Source organism: Trichomycterus rosablanca, chromosome 15 (assembly GCF_030014385.1).
Source record: "Trichomycterus rosablanca isolate fTriRos1 chromosome 15, fTriRos1.hap1, whole genome shotgun sequence".
Taxonomy (NCBI): Eukaryota; Metazoa; Chordata; class Actinopteri; order Siluriformes; family Trichomycteridae; genus Trichomycterus; species Trichomycterus rosablanca.
The window spans coordinates 8,992,220-9,005,933 of NC_086002.1; the positions used below are offsets into that span (position 1 = coordinate 8,992,220).

At 37.8% G+C, this 13,714-nt stretch overlaps 1 protein-coding gene across 2 annotated transcripts; it reads right to left on the minus strand.

The window, feature by feature from the left end:
* Positions 1–2,201: 2,201 nt before the first annotated feature.
* map2k7 (mitogen-activated protein kinase kinase 7) lies at positions 2,202–13,405 on the minus strand. Of its 2 annotated transcripts, XM_063009846.1 has the most exons (12): positions 13,261–13,405; positions 10,081–10,128; positions 7,631–7,775; positions 7,458–7,524; positions 7,190–7,303; positions 6,480–6,599; positions 6,032–6,139; positions 5,748–5,927; positions 3,640–3,720; positions 3,236–3,378; positions 3,103–3,148; positions 2,202–2,962 (listed from the first exon to the last, which is right to left on the minus strand). In XM_063009846.1, exons 1-12 carry the CDS (start codon positions 13,403–13,405, stop codon positions 2,822–2,824), a joined length of 1,338 nt encoding a protein of 445 aa, XP_062865916.1. In that variant the 3' UTR covers positions 2,202–2,821. The 2 variants fall into 2 exon arrangements, with proteins under 2 accessions (XP_062865916.1, XP_062865918.1); XM_063009848.1 differs by lacking the exon at positions 10,081–10,128 and having other exon boundaries at positions 13,261–13,384.
* Between the last annotated feature and the right edge of the window lie 309 nt (positions 13,406–13,714).

A 13,714-nucleotide genomic window follows, 5' to 3' on the forward strand; every position in this document is an offset into this window, starting at 1 on the left:
CATGTTTACATGTATTTGGACATTGCAGCTTTGCACCTTTTTGGTTTTGAAAGGGGAAAAGAAGAAGATCATTGTCATTTGGAGAGTGAAATAAATCAACAGCAGCATCTAAAGCAAAAGCAGCAGCAGTAACAATAAATAAATACAATAAAAATATAAAAAAAGATTCAATAACTATGACTACGACAGTACAAATGAACTCATTTGTCCCTAGCAATAAAAAAATAAATCAATATATTGGTTTAAAAAAAAAAGCTTTTCTGCAGTCTCCAACTTAATCAGTGATGACAACAATCAGCAACAATAACTGTCTTAATTCCCCGGAATAATAAAAAAACTAAACTCAACACCTTAAAGAAGCTTTCCTCAACACCTTACTAAGTCCTTCAGTGACACTTTCCTTTTCTATCTTTCTGACCAGAGCTTTAATCCATTCCAATAGTGATGGGCATGAGCAGTTACATTAACACTGATGTGGACTTATATATAAGAATAGAATTCCCAGAGTGTGTTTTCAGAACAGGCGTGAGTACAGCGGTCTATGTCATGAATCATCCCACCGGCTCATAAGACAAATATTTAACTTTTGCTTATTAAGTGAGTACAAATAATAACAAATGGGTGTCAGACGGTTAAATGGCCAGGTAATCTATCCAAACAGGATGTTTCAAAGAAAAAAAAAAAAAAAAAGAAAAAAGACTCAATCAAATGCCCATCACTACTTTTAACTAACATAAGTTTGACCTTCTATGCATTCCTCTTCATTCTCCTTCCACCACTTTTCAACCCTACTGAACGTTCTGTCAACATGCTGTGTTCTGCCTCTCACACTTTTTGCTATTAAACGCAGTAGTTTGGCTTTGAAGAGCAGTGATTTGTAACTACAGCTTTGGCTCTGTAAATTGTGGCTACTCTCCAAAGAACGGCACAAGGGCAAAGAATGAATTGAAATCTGAAAACTAGTATGAAGTAGTTCGGAAAACTAAAAACCTTTTGGTTTGTTGGTTGGTTGTTTTATTTAAAACAAGAATAAAAAATAAAATGAATTAAGATGAAATGGAATGGGGAGTGGGGTTAAATTTTGTAATATTCAGTGTGAACAAGTTTATTTTAACTACTGATTCTAAGCTGATTAAATGATCCGCGCTCATGTAAGACATTGACCAAATTCATCATTACAAAGCTGTTTTCATAAACAACCTGATAAAAAGTTGATATGCTGTATATGCAAGGTTTTTGTATCTGTACTACATTATCTTATCATCTTTTAAAAGGCTGAATATCTATATATGCATGTGTAATATAACCATTGTTACTTTAAAAAGGTTTTTGCTGCATGCTTGGTGATGCATACACACACAGCTAATTTGCACACCAACACAAAGTTAAAAACAGCAAAGTTTATATAGTGATAGCTGTTCTATTTAACTGATTTTTAAAAGTTTGCCCTTCTCACTTGATAAAGTACATAATTAAATTTATATGCATCGGCTGTGAATTTTCTTAACTGGACAGAGCTAGCAGTCAGGTTATGAATGAAATAGGCAGCATGTAAACGTAGCCAGTTTTTTCCTCATCTGTCTAGCCACAATATGCCTATTCAAAAGTTGTGAAAGGAAAGTTTGAAGGTAATGAGTAATGTTGGGCACCCCCCCATTTCTGTGAAAATTACAGATTAAAAATCTAGAATTTTACCTGAATAGGAAATCTATTTTAATGCAGGCAATTTTTCTTTGCTTTGTTAATTTTACAGGTGTCCACATGCAGGGGTTTTCTTATGAAGCGGACCTACAAAAGATCTTTTTCTTTTTACACATACCACCCTGAGAAACTAATTACATCCAAGTAGGGCTATAAAACATTTCCATTTTTCCTATGGTCTAAGCTGGCTATTATTATTATTTAGTCAAACTATTTCCTTGTAATCTAAATTCTCTTTCTTTTTCTTGCTTACATACCTATCACTCTCATAAGTGTAAAGTGTAGACTATATAAAATACTATCAGCTAATATTTTTGGATTTTATTTTATTAAAACATTATCCGATCTGCAAATGTATCTACTGATTGATAGATGTGAAGCTGATCTATAAATGTTAATGCTCTCTGACTACCATGGAAATACATTTATACACTACTTTTTCTTTGAGTCATTAAATATCCATGAACGTTCGACTTCCTTCTAGAAAACAAGGAGAGGCCACTTATTCAGGTCTAAAAAGACTTACACGTACACGCATACACCTTGGCTCAGTGTTGTTCGACTACTCTGTTCAGTCCCTGAGTAAGGGGCTATGGAGGAGCTGGAGCTAATGACTTGTGATGAATGACACAACATAGATATGATATAAACATAAAGTGTACACAAACTAAGTAGAGCAGCTACACAAATGTACAGCCGCGTATGGCTTACACTGATTGAAGTCAATACGTGATGGAAGAAGCAAACGCCTCTGTGGACTATTTTCACAGCTGTGGCTTTACACTGTACAGTGCTCTATAGCTTATAACGGTAGTGAATGTGTAAAACACTATACATATGATTAAATGAACGTGCACCACTAGCGGCTTCTACTCCTGACGTCCGTGCTGATAAAATGGTGGATGAAAAACAAGAAAGAAAGATAAATATAAATATGATTCAAATTTACATCACACCTGCCCATGTCTATCCGTCAGTCATCTTTACTCGCTCTTGATCCATCCATCCATCTATCAACACACCAACCCTTCCTCTCTTTATCACTGTCTTTTAAACAGCACCTTGTTCTGTCCTGTTCACGCAACACCATCGCTCCCTCCTTGTTTGTCTCTCAGAGCAGCTACCTGCTGAACAATGAGTGGAGCTGGTGCTGACTGTAGCACTGACTGCTGCGTGGAGACTCGGTGCGCTCCATCACTGTCTGGAACCAGCCGGCGACATCCACCTCCAACACCTCATAGCGCCGGATAAAGCTGTGTTCCTGACACAATAAAAAATCACGTTCAAAAACCTATTAATAAAGGATGCTTTACGTTACCACATATACTTACAAGGATTTGATTTTTTTTTTTTTTTTTATACAAAATATTAATTTATAAATTAGGCAGAAGAGACACTTACAAGCAGCTTGTGGTATTTTGGCCTTTTCCTGTGATCTTTTGTGAGGCTGCAAAAACAAAAGAGAAATACAAAGCTTTAACACATATCTTATGCAAATACAGAAACAGAAACGTCTGCCTGTATGAGTGCGTACCAGTCTTTAACAAAGGACTGAAAGTCGAGGGAGAAACCCATGCTAAGAGGAAGAAGAGGAGGGTCCTCCTGTAGCACTTTGGTCAGAACCTCAAAGTCTGTCTTACAGTTCTTATACGGGAACTGTCCTGTAGCCAGTTCCACCTAATGCAAAGGAGATAGAAAAAGACACATTTAAGAAAAAAAGACACATTATTCAGAGCAGTAATTACACTGATCACTGACTCACAACAGACATATAACTTTATATGAACACACAACGTGAAATAAATAAATACATAAATAGCATCACCGTGAATGTAGAAGCAGAGATACTAACAACAACAGAAAAAGTTATAGGTACTATTGTAAAAAAAAACTGGCATGTTAGCAACTTAATTTTTTAAAGCAAATAAAAAAATGCACCAGAGAGATGCCCAGACTCCACACGTCGGCTCTTATGTCGTAGTCAGGCTTACTAGGATCTGGAGGGTCTATTCTCTCAGGCTAAAAATACAAACAAAACATCACAACAACAATTAATATCAATAAGCATAACATTACAGCCATGTTACAAAAAAATCCATAAATACAGGTTCTGTTTAGGGTGGGTGATATGGCTGAATTGATTCTCACAGTAAACTATATCGCTTTAATGATGTAGAGAATCATGATGTAGAGGTTTTTGTATAAGTGTTGCATGTGTGCAGGCAAATGAATATAAAAAAAATTTGCAAACATACAAGAACCGAATCAAATAGCCTAAACAAACAAAAACTGTGTGTCAGCGACATTACTAACTACTAACTTTATTCAATAAGAGTCCTCTTCAAATAATGGATGGTGCTCATGAAATAACTGATGAATGTACAGAACAATATACAGTGTATCACAAAAGTGAGTACACCCCTCACATTTCTGCAAATATTTTATTATATCTTTTCATGGGACAACACTATAGAAATAAAACTTGGATATAACTTAAAGTAGTCAGTGTACAGCTTGTATAGCAGTGTAGATTTACTGTCTTCTGAAAATAACTCAACACACAGCCATTAATGTCTAAATAGCTGGCAACATAAGTGAGTACACCCCACAGTGAACATGTCCAAATTGTGCCCAAAGTGTCAATATTTTGTGTGACCACCATTATTATCCAGCACTGCCTTAACCCTCCTGGGCATGGAATTCACCAGAGCTGCACAGGTTGTTACTGGAATCCTCTTCCACTCCTCCATGATGACATCACGGAGCTGGTGGATGTTAAGACACCTTGAACTCCTCCACCTTCCACTTGAGGATGCGCCACAGGTGCTCAATTGGGTTTAGTCCATCACCTTTACCTTCAGCTTCCTCAGCAAGGCAGTCGTCATCTTGGAGGTTGTGTTTGGGGTCGTTATCCTGTTGGAAAACTGCCATGAGGCCCAGTTTTCGAAGGGAGGGGATCATGCTCTGTTTCAGAATGTCACAGTACATGTTGGAATTCATGTTTCCCTCAATGAACTGCAGCTCCCCAGTGCCAGCAACACTCATGCAGCCCAAGACCATGATGCTACCACCACCATGCTTGACTGTAGGCAAGATACAGTTGTCTTGGTACTTCTCACCAGGGCGCCGCCACACATGCTGGACACCATCTGAGCCAAACAAGTTTATCTTGGTCTCGTCAGACCACAGGGCATTCCAGTAATCCATGTTCTTGGACTGCTTGTTTTCAGCAAACTGTTTGCGGGCTTTCTTGTGCGTCAGCTTTCTTCTGGGATGACGACCATGCAGACCGAGTTGATGCAGTGTGCGGCGTATGGTCTGAGCACTGACAGGCTGACCTCCCACGTCTTCAACCTCTGCAGCAATGCTGGCAGCACTCATGTGTCTATTTTTTAAAGCCAACCTCTGGATATGACGCCGAACACGTGGACTCAACTTCTTTGGTCGACCCTGGCGAAGCCTGTTCCGAGTGGAACCTGTCCTGGAAAACCGCTGTATGACCTTGGCCACCATGCTGTAGCTCAGTTTCAGGGTGTTAGCAATCTTCTTATAGCCTAGGCCATCTTTGTGGAGAGCAACAATTCTATTTCTCACATCCTCAGAGAGTTCTTTGCCATGAGGTGCCATGTTGAATATCCAGTGGCCAGTATGAGAGAATTGTACCCAAAACACCAAATTTAACAGCCCTGCTCCCCATTTACACCTGGGACCTTGACACATGACACCAGGGAGGGACAACGACACATTTGGGCCCAATTTGGACATGTTCACTGTGGGGTGTACTCACTTATGTTGCCAGCTATTTAGACATTAATGGCTGTGTGTTGAGTTATTTTCAGAAGACAGTAAATCTACACTGCTATACAAGCTGTACACTGACTACTCTAAGTTATATCCAAGTTTTATTTCTATAGTGTTGTCCCATGAAAAGATATAATGAAATATTTGCAGAAATGTGAGCGGTGTACTCACTTTTGTGATACACTGTATGTACATAGGTGTACTTAATAAAGTGCTAATAAAAGGAAACAGTGTTTTCCACTTACCGCCATGTAAGCAGCACAGCCAGCGCTGCGGGTTTTAGCTTTGGAGTCAACAAGGCGGCCACTGATGCCAAAATCACAGAGTTTAATCTGGCCTTTTGCATCTAACAGTATGTTGGAGGGCTTCACATCTCTGTGGATTACGCCATGCTTTTCTTTTAAATACAGCAGAGCTTTAACTATCTGCAGAATCAGCAAAGGATAGACAACACTAGTTTGAGAACTAAATAAAGAAATGACACAAGCTAAATAAACAGAAGAAAAGGTGGTATGGGCTAAAGCCTCACCGCTACGGTCATCTTTCCCAGAATGTATTCTGGAATGGGTCCCTGGATGCGCTTCTTCAGCTTCTCTGCACAGGTCCCCATCAGCTCCATGGCAATGAAGACATCAGTCTGCAAGCAAAGCATCATCTTGATGAACTGTTTTTTTTTTTTTGTCAGGGTCATGATGGGTGCTTTTGCAATTTAGTCACAGAAAACAAACTTTAACAAATTAGGTAAACTGTTAGCCAACCAGAATCAATAGGTTGATGTATTTGAAGTAGTTCAGAAAGACTTTAACACTTCTACCAATGTTTGTAGAGATTTAAAAGCTACATTATACATAACCCTTCTTTACTCAATCATAATTGGTACTCGTACTTAGAAATAAAAGGAAAAGAGAAAGAAAAACAGACTACCCAATGAAAACAACAAAAAACCCAAGTAAGTAATGCATCTGTACATGACTCACATTGGTGACAATAGCTCCGAAGCATTGGATAATGTACGGACAGTCATGGCTTTTCAGAACCACATCCAGATCCATGAGAATCCTCTTATTCTCGTCTTTGTTACCCGTCCTCCGCATTTGCTGCAAATACACACAAAGCAGGTGTGCAGTGTTAAGCAACAAAACCAAATCAATACTGTACTCTCCTACAATTTTATTCACAAACATAGCGTGCTCTGGTGGTGCAAAGGTAAAATGTGCTAGCCCAGAACCACTGAAATTGAGAGTTAAACTCTCAGTGGTGGCAGCAGGTAGTCATGTGTCTACACAGACATGATTGTCTATGTCATGGTGGGGGGAATTAGCCACTGGGAGGTGCACTTGCCAAATCAAATATGCTGACCAGAATGATCAGCTGTGGTGACCCCTAAATATGGAAGCTGTCGAATGAAAAAAAAATAATGTATTCACAAACACACACTGCTAATAACAGGCAGTATTATAAACAAGAATTACTTACTGACAGTAAGAAAAAAAAACACTACCATGAATTATGAGTCATGTGCAAGAACCTACAGTGCTTACACACAACCAAAGCTGTAAATAAACATATGACTCAGTATTTAATGCAAAATGACGACAACAAAAAATGTTTTGAAGAGCAATTATCCACCCACTTTTCTTATTTGCACCACACCTGTCACAACTAAAATGACAGTGTGTATACTCACCTTGACAGCAATGACATGGCCTGTTTTCTTAAAGCGTACTTTAAACACCTGTCCACAGGTACCGCTGCCGATCTCCCCCTCACTGATCAGATCCGTCACCTCTGCAGGATAACGCTGAAACACACACATCCAGTGCTGCAGTCAGGACTAGCAAGCTTATTTAATACAGCTAAATGCTGCTGGAAAAAAATCTGACTATTATACAAGTACACTTAATGGCAGCACATCACTCTCAATTAAACTGTGATCTCTGGCTGACGCATCTCACCTGGCCTTCTATCTTCAGGTAACCCGTCTGTTTCATAATTTCCTGCAACTTCTGGTCTATTTCAGCACTGCAAGTACATGAGATGTATTTAAGTCGCAGTACAGAAATGCATGACAAAGTTTATGTATGTATGTTCAAAGACTAATATGAACATGAATAAGTGCATGGCATACTTCTCTAAGCTCTTCTGCTGACCATAAGGTGGGGTGGGTAGCGTGAGCATGTGCCGAGGTCTGCTGGGGTATGAGTGATGCTGTGGTGAACTCTCTGAGGATGACGAACGACTCCCGCCATCGTTAGCTAGTGGCAACTGCAAGGCTGATATCAGAAAGAGAAAAAAGAATGAGGAAAAAAAAAGTAGAAAGTGCTAAATGTAAAAACATTTTCAAATTTGAAATGACATTAAAGCTAACATTTATTATCATTTTGGGTATGAAGCAAATGTAGCTAAGCTAACTAGCTAACTACAGTCATGAGATGAAAATAAGTATACTCTCCCTCCCTCTTTATATTTTTATCAGGGTCTAAATAACAACTGCATGATCCACACCAATGTCTACAAACAAATTGATTCAAGACACTGAAAAACCACAGGAAATGTTCTACCTGTTACTAATTTAAAGGGTATAGTTATTTTCTTTGACCTTTTTCTTTTACTTATATGTAGAAAAAAATGACTACATATTAAAATCTGTTGTTATTTAGGCCCTAATACATAAAACGAAGAATTGAAGAAGGGTGTACTTTATTTTTTACAAGAACATACACGCAACATTTAAAACACTGGACAGCTAAGTGATTAATCATGTTGTTTGGCACAGATTCAACTTTTCAGACATGATAAATATTTTAAGAAGCAATAAATGAAAATCAGATGTAAAGGACAAAATTACTAACCAACAACTAACAACGTAAACCTGGTAAGTTAATGCAATGTTCAATTATATGTTTATAAGTCTGTAAAACATGGTGTAAAACATTGTGTGTTTTGTTTAAAACAAAAAATAAATGAGTGACAAAATGCTTAGCCAGTGCAGTAATTTTTACTTTAAATTAGAAGTTTACATGCAAAACTTTTACCTGGTAACACAGGAAATGAAAAAAAAAAAACACACATGACTGGATTAGGTGCCCTAAATTGGTTTAATTAATTAACAATTAAAATCAATGCACATCATTCGTGATCTATATTTAGCCATCACGTGGAAAAGCGGTTCATACAGGAGTATGTATGATGTAAACTTGACAATATGCCAGCTGTGTTTTTAAGTTTCTTCATTGGAAAACCCGCCTGTGGAAGAAAATTTGTTAGTGACGGTTTGTTAGTTAGTGCAGTCAGGCACTTCAGTCACACACGTGACTTTTAACACACCTTTAACAGAAAGTCAGAGCAATTTAGAGAGGAAAAAGACCAGACAGGTTCAAACCCAGCGACAACCAACCACTTCAGCTGCCTTGTCAAGTGCTGTATTAGCCTGTGTGGATGTTCAAATTGAGCCGTGCAGTTACAGTTACAGCAACATCATGCACAGTGTCTGCCCATTCACTGTAATGGGTTAATACATCCTCCACTCCAATCGCACATTCACGCACACACACAGCTCTGCCACTGAAACTCACTCAAGCAGGGAAAGAGAAATGATGGGGAGGATGGATGAGCAGGAAAATGAGTAAAGAGCCAAAACAAAATGTGCTGGATGAAAGTGTATGAGTAGGATAGGCTTAAAACGTAGAGATGAGGAAGCAGGCAGAACTTTTTTACTAAGTTAAAAAATTAGGAAGGTTTAAATGGATTTTCCCACATGTGGTGTATTATGTGATGAAATCATGATGTATGGAGGGCAGGGAAATTGTGACTGAAAGACAGTAACAGGAAAAAATGTAACCTTTTACTCCAGTAAGGTATCAGTTCTTGTTCTAGACCATAATCTGGAATTGGTTCATGCTTTTCCACCACTAAAGAGACATCTCTTAGGTGACACCTGGTCATTTGAGGTTTAGGACCAAAATGCTGCTGGTGTGAATCTATGAACCAGTGATGTTAAGTGGTTTACTTAAGCTTGAGCAAGTTGGTTAAAAATCTATTTTAATAAGAGGTAAAACAGAAAATGTGACATTATTATTCGAATTGTACATCTGAATTTTACTTGCAATTTTCCTGAAATTAACGGAAACTAAATTGTGTCGAGTATGTTTACAGTGTAAAACAATAATCCAGTCAGGTGCCTGCATAGAAGCCGGTGGAAGCTTAGGGGGCTTCACTTAGGAGTGAGCTCCCAAAAAAAGCCCAGTTTTTCATCTACAAAAAAACTGCAGATGCTATTATTTGGAGAAAAAAATTTGCCAAAATATAAGAAAAAGACACAGTACATAGTCATTCAGCGTGCATATTTATTTTCAACTATATTTTAAGTTTATAATTGTGTGTGGGAATTTCTGCATTATAAACACTCCTAATGAAGTGGAAGTATAGTTCAGTAGGTAATATTAGTAATAGGTAGAGAAAAAAGGACACCAGAAAAGAGAGAGACTGAAAGAAATAGAAACACTGCTACTGGGTGCATGTGGGTATAAGAGAACATGACTGGGATGCAGTGGCAGAGGGTGATTTAGTGAATGATACCTGCACGCTGGGAGGGGGCTGGAGCAGGACTGAGCTGGATCACGATGACTAGATACAGGAGAGAAAAACACACACGCTTGTTACTCAAAGAATAACAGTCATTCTCTCTTTCACACACCCATGCTCTGCAGAGACTGTTGCCTTGCTTCTAATTTACCACTCAATCACACACATTACTTCACACACACCAGAGACTCTGAATTACACTCATCCATTTAGGCTAAACTCCAACACGCACGCACGCACGCACGCACGCACACACAGCATGTAGCCTGTACAAACCTGCCTACACTCAGATAGAATGTGGATCAATACTAAGAAGTACATATATAGCAGATCATACTATTTTTATACTACATTGAGACGCTATTTTATTAGGTTCAACTGCCTTAAGTGCACTTTGTAGGTTTACAAATACTGTAAACCAATATACTGGTATGAGGATGGTATAAGCCAATATTAAGGTTTTAAGATCATATCAGATATCAGAAATCAGGTCAATAAATGTCTTACATGTTCTACAGGAACAGTGTATTCATGTTTAATGCATTTTTAAGCAACAGTCCATGGGATGTTAGAGGGCACTTAGTACTCAGATCACATAGATTATACAGAGCTGAAGAAACAGCTTTTGGGATGTGTTAATGTCACAGCTTTCTTTGGTTTTACATAATCAACTGCTTCAGGCTGCATACTAAGGATGTACAAATGTTTACATACAATACAAAGATATGCTGTGAGAAGAAAATGTATTTTAATATTTTGGGTGGGTGTTTTAAATGTATCTTTTCAGGTTATTAATTCCTGTTTAATTACTGTCCTACTGTTGGTGAAGGTTTTCAATTATCGGTCTACAACTATGTTTCTGCAAGTCTGGCAAAATCTAGATTTTATCAGTGCAGCCATTTTCTTTAAAACAACTGTCTGAGTAATTTTTTACTAAATAAAATGGTATGAGATGAAAAAAAGTCACATTGGTCAGATTCTACAAAAGACCACTAGTAAACAGATAATATTCTCTGCAGGGCAGTGACACTGCCAAGGTTGCGTGTCATTGGTAAAAGTATAACAGGTATCTATTTAAACAGCTACATTGAGAGTATATCCAGCCAACAGCATTCAGTAAACAGAAACAGACTGATGAACTAGAAGACAAATAGCACAAAATGTACCAAAACAGTAAGCAGCTTAGTCTCTTAAATCTACACCCACAAGCTGAACCAGAACATTGTTTTTAAAATGTTATCCACTACCACCACATTTATTCCATTACCCAAAACAGATCTGATGTATTGGAGGACACTACCTTACATTACTTCCATTAACTGATGTAATGGAGGGGGGGCTAACAGATGGGCTCCAAACAGTAACTGCACACCCACACTGTAGCTAAGCCTGATTAGCAACTTAGGGTTTATATAAAAGTACACAGTTTAAGGCATCTTCTTTAGCTGCTATTCAGACATTGGTTCACACATTTAAACAGGGCAGTGTACCTGTTCCACAACTACGGCAAGCATTATGAACATAAACTTAGCACTACTTTAGAAACCCATTTCTATGAATCATAATACAGACACATACAGACTTGTTACTGAGACAGAACAGTAAACTCCAGGGGATCTTGCACCAAGATGAAGGAGTTTAAATAATTCAAACACAGAATTACACAAAAAGGCAAAGCACAGTTGATATATAAATGTAAAAGATTTAAATCTAAAAGTAAACAAATAAAATCTGGGTTTAAACCACCCTTCACTGGTTTACCACCAAACCATCAAATCAAAGTGCTCACCACCAATCAATAATAAGGTTAAGAAACACCAGTACTGACAATGACAGTGTACTGTTACCATCTTTTTCATTTTTCCAGCCTGAATCTAACACTCATCCAATATGGACATCCTAATACAGCACTTTTCCAAACATACTGGGCAGATTATATGATTTTTCTTTAAATATGATAATGGTCTTATTCCAAATTTAAACTATCCTTCTTTATTTCAAGCCCAGAAAGTAATTATGGTAAAAATTAAGTGTGCAAACTGGACAAAACACAGATGCCATAATAAAAGCTAGTCTTTCTGTTTGCTCTGTTCGAGCACCAGAAGCTCATGAACAGAATTTCATTTCACAAGTTATAAACTTAACTAAGTTACTATTACAGATTTACTTAACCTATTAGAACAGAAATAGTACTAGATATTTATATTTTTAGAAGTGCATTGTCTCATTTCCTAGGCCAAACTGTTCTTTTTAATTTAATAAAGCCTAAAGCCTTGGTAACATAAAACACAGTGAAGTGTTTGATACATTTATGGATTGCTTAAAAGAACTGGCAACATTTGCACGCCTTGTCGGTACTTAATTCATCTTATATAACAGTATGTTCACGATGAAGGCATCAAAATCCAGAAATCCTGTCTACAAACCAATAACTAATGAAAGCACTCTCTCTTTATGTTAGTATACAAAGACTAATAATGTACAAATGTACATTTTCATGACACCACTGAGGCATGGTGGAGTTTCAATCTGCAAAGTGTCTGGCACAGATTTGAAGAGATAATCACAGCCAAGTATGAACCCATCACCAGCATAACAGTTCGTGTATGTTTACGTTGTGTAAAATTGGCACATTATTAGCTAGCATATGATTGTCATGAATATGAAAATAAATATCAAACATGAAAATGAAAAAAAAACCCTCAACATTTAAGAAAAATAAGAGAATATTTTTAAAATGAGAGAAACCCCAGGGTTAGCTATGGCTGGGTCCCTGACACATACTAGTGTACTACACAGTATGTAAACTTAGTAACAAGCACTGACCTTACACACTCTTTAGTACGGTAGTATGAAATTGGGACGCAGTCCATGTCATGTTTACTGACGGGCCTGCTAATCAATGTAGCTAGTCACACAGCTAACAAATGACTTTTTAAAACGTATATAAAGCATACATATTCTAAAAGCAAACCATTTACAGCTCCTAATAGTACATTAAAGACAAACAAACATTTGCTTCATTTGTAATACCGCTGTCAGACATTTCCACTTGTATTTGTTTTGTTTATGTAGCTCTTAGCATGTTAGCTTAGCCGCGGTTTCGTTGCTTTCTCGTTACTGGGTAACTCAGATATACATTTAATTATATCTATATGCTTAGTTAATACTTACTAGGCCGCGGGCGGGACCGCTGCGGACTCATGTCGATGTTTAAATCAATCCGTCTCCGAGCTTCTTTATTCTCCTGCTTCAGTTTCTCCTCAATTCGGGACAGCCTCTGTTCCAGCGACGACATCTTGGAAAAACTCAGCACCATCCGAGCGGCTTCCACACAAACTCCTCCCAGCGGCCGAGACCGGTAATGCAGTGCGGTGGTGCAGCACTACACTAGCATACTGTGCAGTAAGCTACAGATGAAGTCCAGCGTACAAAACTAGCATACTAGTTTTTCAAATAGTACGTACTAGTACTATACATTTGGGGATTTAAATAGTAAGAAGTAAAACAACGTACACGCCACTAAAGAGAACTATTAACCATACTAGCGTTCTGTTATTTGTCCTGTTGTTTAGTTTTAATATGGTTTAGGTGCATTTTTGTTACTATAAATAATTTGTTTTTGACT